Consider the following 5,233-nt stretch of genomic DNA (forward strand, 5'->3'; position numbering starts at 1 on the left):
CCACGCCGCCGCCAGCGCCGCAGCGCCACCAAGCAGGGGAGCCCCGCCCAGATTCGCCGACGGCCCGACCTGTTACCGAGCCGAGCGCCAAGGGCCGGCCGTCCCGCGCCACCCAGAAGCCTCGCGAGGGGGGAGGGAGCCCCGCCGCCGCCGACGCACGCGCGGGCTTTGCCCGACGGCGGCGAGGGAGAAGGAAGGCGAGGAAGGGGAGCGGCGACAGCGATCTAGGGTTCCGCCCGGGCCGCTCGCGGGAGCGGCACGGGGGTGGACCTGGTAACATAAAAAATGGTTTCGGAACCTTCTAGAAGGTTCCGAGAACCGGTGAGGAATCTTTCCTAAACCGGGATCGGCCGAACACTTTACGGGCTGGCCAGAACGCTTGCTCGAAGCATCGATAAACCAATGAAAGAGCGGCAAATAGGAAATTTCATATATAGAAGCAACGTACATAAACATGCAGCATCCATATTTATATAAAATAAAATGTAAGATGACTAAGAATTACACACAAGATGTGGCCGCTCTTCCTATTTTCACACGTTTTTTTTTTTTTGCCAGCCTTTGTATTTTCACATGTTATTTGCACTGCCCTAAATTCACACACACAAACAAAAGAGTTGCACTGTCCCTGTTTTCTCGCGGGTACTCAGTTATTACACTACCCTACAAGTTGCTCAAAAAAAAGTTATTACACTACCCTACAAAAGCAGGTAGTCACTTAACACTACCCTACAAAAACATGTTCGCTTAGCCCGGAAGCAAGAAAGATATACCCCGCAAAAAAAAAAAAAGGAAGCAAGAAAGATATATGCGTGTCACTGCAAGTATATAACAAGCCCCCCTCCCCCCTCTACATTCATCCATCGCAAAGTCTCTCAGTTTGAAGGTCTTAATCTTTCATACAACCCTCTCAGTTTTCCACAAGAAACTAAATGGATCGGTCCATGAAGGTCTTTGTGGTCGTCTTCCTGCTTCTTGTGGCCACAGGTATATATGCTGTACTGTTTAAGATAACTGTCAATAGTGCTATAGTTTATGAGGTATATGTGAGATGATTGATTTGCTCTATCAATTTGCCCGTGTAGAGTTCCAGGGAGCAGTGCAGGTAGCTTTGGCGAGGGAGTGTAGGTCACAGAGCAAACAGTTTGTGGGGCTGTGCGTGAGCGACACCAACTGCGCAAGTGTTTGCCTGACCGAGCATTTCCCAGGAGGCAAGTGCGACGGCTATCGGCGTTGTTTCTGCACCAAGGACTGCTAGATGGCCCCGTTTTCTTCTTGCATTCATGCTTCCATGTAATAATAACTGAATAATACTAGATCTGAATCTATGCATGTATGATGCATATCCGAGTGCTACTCCTAGAAGTACATGCACATCATATAATCCGAACAAAGTTTCAGCGGGGAACCAGTTCAAGTTGAATAATCCAACACTCCGGAACTGGAGCTGCTACTGTTTTCGGGGTTGAAACGAATACAAGCTTAAAAACTGGAACAGACGAGAAATGAAATTTTACTAGAAGTCTAGAAGGGAAGTCATATTATTTCGTAAGAAAGAAAAGTAAAGCATGGAATTAGACCTAGCACCACACCTGAAGATTTGGCCAAGACTTAGTGGAGAACCAAAAGTACCTAAAAGCTTATCTAATAGAAATTCAATATGTAAACTTGCGAAATACTGGAAATAATGGAACAACGCAAAAGGCTGCAGCCAGAAGATGAAACTGGGCAGACAGCTTAGTCCAGGTTGAGACGCAGGCATATCAATCCTTGCTGTACAGAGTAACATGGTTTGGCAGTTTGGCACTGAATAATCCTCCATAATATGCCATTAGGAAGAAATAAAGTTGCATACAGTGCTGATGAACAAACAAAACATGTTCTATAAGTAACACTAGGTCTAAACAGATTATAAGAATGAAACTTGCAGGAGCAACTTTTGCAAAGTATTGATGAGATAAGAGATTTAAGAATCTAATTCACCAATCTACATATTTTAGACTAATTTATTGTGTCGAGTACAGGATATCATATGACACAGAAAGTAACGTCCCAGGATCGCTGTCCAGCCCAACACATATCTCAGTCACAGGACAAAATATGCGAGGATGGACGACAGGCCCAAGGGTGCCAATTTTACAGCTCAGTTCAATAATTTGGGCTAAATCTGCGGCTTCACGAAATTAATTTTTAAAGCTATAGTCTTCCTCGAAAGTTTTTCTACCAGAATATATACAGTTCTCTGAACAAATACAGTTTCACCATGTAGGGTCTGAAATAAGAGAGACATGGCGTAGACATCCAAGCTGTAGCTTGCAGTATGCAAGGCTAAAACATCCAGCATTTTATTTCTTCGTGGCCCCAATCACTGAACCCATGGCAGTTCTAACCCTATTAGATTAAGTAAAAAGTGAAGAAATCATAGCGAATTGATAGTTTCGTCTTATAAAGCTTTATGTTTAGCTTATCCTACAGCCTATAGTCTGTGTAACTACATATGAGGTCTCTGATTTTCAGAACTGTTAATTTATAATGGAGGCTCACACATATTTTTGGCCTGGTTTGCCCACAGCCAAGGAAAAATCATTTACAACTAAATTTAGCCCAAGAAGAGAGCAGCAAACTAATACAGATATAATATTGATCCGAAAAACTTGTTAAACAATTAACTTTCGGAACAACAGAAATGAACATTGTACTGGAACTAAGTCAGCCAAAAACATTATTTCAAGCAGTGACACAAAAATATATACAGAAGAACCTGGTTGTGAAGAACCTAAGAAACAAATCAATAAATCTACTTATGAATATTTTATTCAACACCTACCTCGAGATGGAAAGTCAGTGTATAGAGCAAAACTCTTCATTAGGTAGTAATGCTGCAATTGATAACTCCTAGCAAAACCGTAAAAAGATTGTAAGAGTGAACCCTGGATATGACAAACCTTAGAACACTTTTTTCTTACTACTACTTTCGACAACGAGTGTCCCCTTTCTCTTTCCCTTTTGCTGTTTCACAAAAAAGCTCCATTGGCCTTTCGTTGTATCAGCAAGGCCCGGAACACTATCCTCCATGTGCACGAATTCATGTGGATGGGAGAAGATAAATCATACGCAAATTGAAATAATGAGTAATACATACTACCAGGGAAGCTGTTGATACACAATACATGGCATGTTTGTAGTGCAGGATTCAACAAGAATTTAACATTAGTAAGTTTATTTCCTCAAGGAATAGGAAGATTCTCACATCCCAAATCAGACCTAAAGACGTTGATAATTGTCTGATCTTAGTACAAAACGCAGACTGAACAAACCAGGTTCAGAAACATAGTTATTAACATGACATGATGAAGAACCAATTCGTAACTGTGCCATGCTTTCTTTCTTCTCTACTAGATGACGACCAAAACATATTCGAATTCATAAAATATTAGCAACTACTCTCTCCATCCCATAATATAAGACATTTTTTGACACTAGTGTAGAGCCAAAAAACGTCTTACATTATGGGACGGAGGGAGTACCAAACTGCAAGTGGCATACTATAGTGGACACTAAACATCCAGTTAGAGTGTTAGAAAAACAACAGAAACAGGACTTGCCAGCTTGCTGTGCATACTCCAGAGTGAAAACTTCATTGTGAAAAAAAAAACAGCTAAATACTATTCAAGCCTGTTCTTGGTTATTGCAATCTGAATCTAGTGGGCACTTCCCCTTTAAGAGTGGCAGCATAGTCTTCAGCGAGGCGAGGCGCAGCTTCCTTGTGAGGACGTATGAACTTCTCCACGAATACCTTCTCGCTCACCTGGGCTGCGGTGTAGAAGCTTCGGTTAGGCTTTAGCAATCCATTTTCTTTAAGGAACTTCACAACATAGTACCGAGGTTTGAGCCGGGCCTCTAAGCTATAAGTGAGCATTGCCGGCCTGTGAGCAATGTACTCCGGCTCTAACCCAACCTCGGACATCAAGAATTCCGACATGCGCAGCAGCCTCTCCTGGGAGTTCCTCAGCACCACAGGAAGCTTGGCAACAGCAATGGCCACCTCAGCTTCCGACCACCTGAAAGTCTTCTTCAGGAACTCCACCTTAGCAGCAATCTTCTCCTCGCTGAGGAATGCGACAGCCAGCAGCGCGTGCCTGAACATCGCAGAGCCACGGGGCACACCGACATCTTCAGCACGCGCCACCATGGCCTGGATGCGCTCTGGCTTGCTGGTGAGCAGCCTCGGCACGGGGATGCATAGCTTGGCAATATCGCAATCACCTAGCCCGCACTCCCGGAGGAGCGCGACGTTGGGCTTGACAACGTTCTCGAGGTCGGAGCTGAGGAGGTAGGAGTTGTACTTGAGCGCCTGGAGGAGGTTCTCGAAGGAGCCGAAGAGGGGGACGTAGTACTGCAGCTTGGAGATGATGGTGGGGCGGCGGAAGCGGGCGGGGTCGACCAGGACGAGGCGGGCGATCTGGGACGGGGAGAGCCCGAGGTCCCGGAGCTCGGCGAGGCGCGGGACGAGGGTCTTGTCGACCTCGGAGCAGAGGAGGAGAGGGTCGTACACGACGACGGCGGCGACGTCGGCGTCGGAGAGGCCGAGGTCGGAGAGGAAGGCGAGGACGGCCTCGGGCTTGGAGGGGGACTTGAGGCGGGAGAGGACCTTGGAGGCCTTTACGGCCTGCGCCGGGGTGAGGTGGCAAGACGCGACGAGGTAGTCCTCCACGGCGAACGGGGCAGGGCTAGCCGACGCCGCCACGGCGGCGGCGGCGGCGGCGGCGAATCGGGTGTTGGAGAAGAGGCATCGGTGCTGGAAGGAGAGTAGGGCACTCGTGGCGCGGGGACGGAGAGAGAGGAGGAGAACGTGTTTCTGGAGGAGAAGCATGGCTGGCAGCGGCGGAGGGGCAGCGGTGGAGAGCGCTGCGCCGGCGAGAGTCAAGATATCTGACAGGGAGAGCGAAGAGACAGCGGCATATCGTCGCGCAGAATGTTATCTTCTCTATCTCTACTACCTAAAAAAAATAGAGTGTTCCGTTTCCCCTCTTACGGTCCCCGCTCTTCGTCCATCCCTATCGTACGACCCCCTCTCCCCTCGAGCGATTTTTTCTCCCGTCATACGTTCGTCTTACCTCTCGTCCACCGCATGGAAACCAAGCAGCCTTTCCTTTCGTGACAAAAAAGAGTAGCGTAATTACAGGGGTTCTCAGATTAAAAGGGAATCGGATCAATGTGTGCGCGCATGCAT

General features: G+C 47.1%; 2 protein-coding genes across 2 annotated transcripts; one reads left to right on the forward strand and one right to left on the reverse strand.

Annotated features, from left to right (window-relative positions):
- The first annotated feature begins 797 nt into the window (after positions 1-797).
- LOC123160524 (defensin Tk-AMP-D6.1) lies at positions 798-1,471 on the forward strand. The gene is made up of 2 exons (XM_044578335.1): positions 798-987; positions 1,086-1,471. The coding sequence occupies exons 1-2, from the start codon at positions 933-935 to the stop codon at positions 1,256-1,258; spliced, it is 228 nt and encodes a 75-aa protein (XP_044434270.1). The 5' UTR covers positions 798-932; the 3' UTR covers positions 1,259-1,471.
- A 1,882-nt stretch (positions 1,472-3,353) lies between these two features.
- On the reverse strand, positions 3,354-5,000 carry LOC123161078 (uncharacterized). The gene has a single exon (XM_044578933.1). It carries the CDS (start codon positions 4,871-4,873, stop codon positions 3,686-3,688), a length of 1,188 nt encoding a protein of 395 aa, XP_044434868.1. The 5' UTR covers positions 4,874-5,000; the 3' UTR covers positions 3,354-3,685.
- Between the last annotated feature and the right edge of the window lie 233 nt (positions 5,001-5,233).

This window comes from Triticum aestivum, chromosome 7B (assembly GCF_018294505.1).
Source record: "Triticum aestivum cultivar Chinese Spring chromosome 7B, IWGSC CS RefSeq v2.1, whole genome shotgun sequence".
NCBI classification, from domain to species: domain Eukaryota; kingdom Viridiplantae; phylum Streptophyta; class Magnoliopsida; order Poales; family Poaceae; genus Triticum; species Triticum aestivum.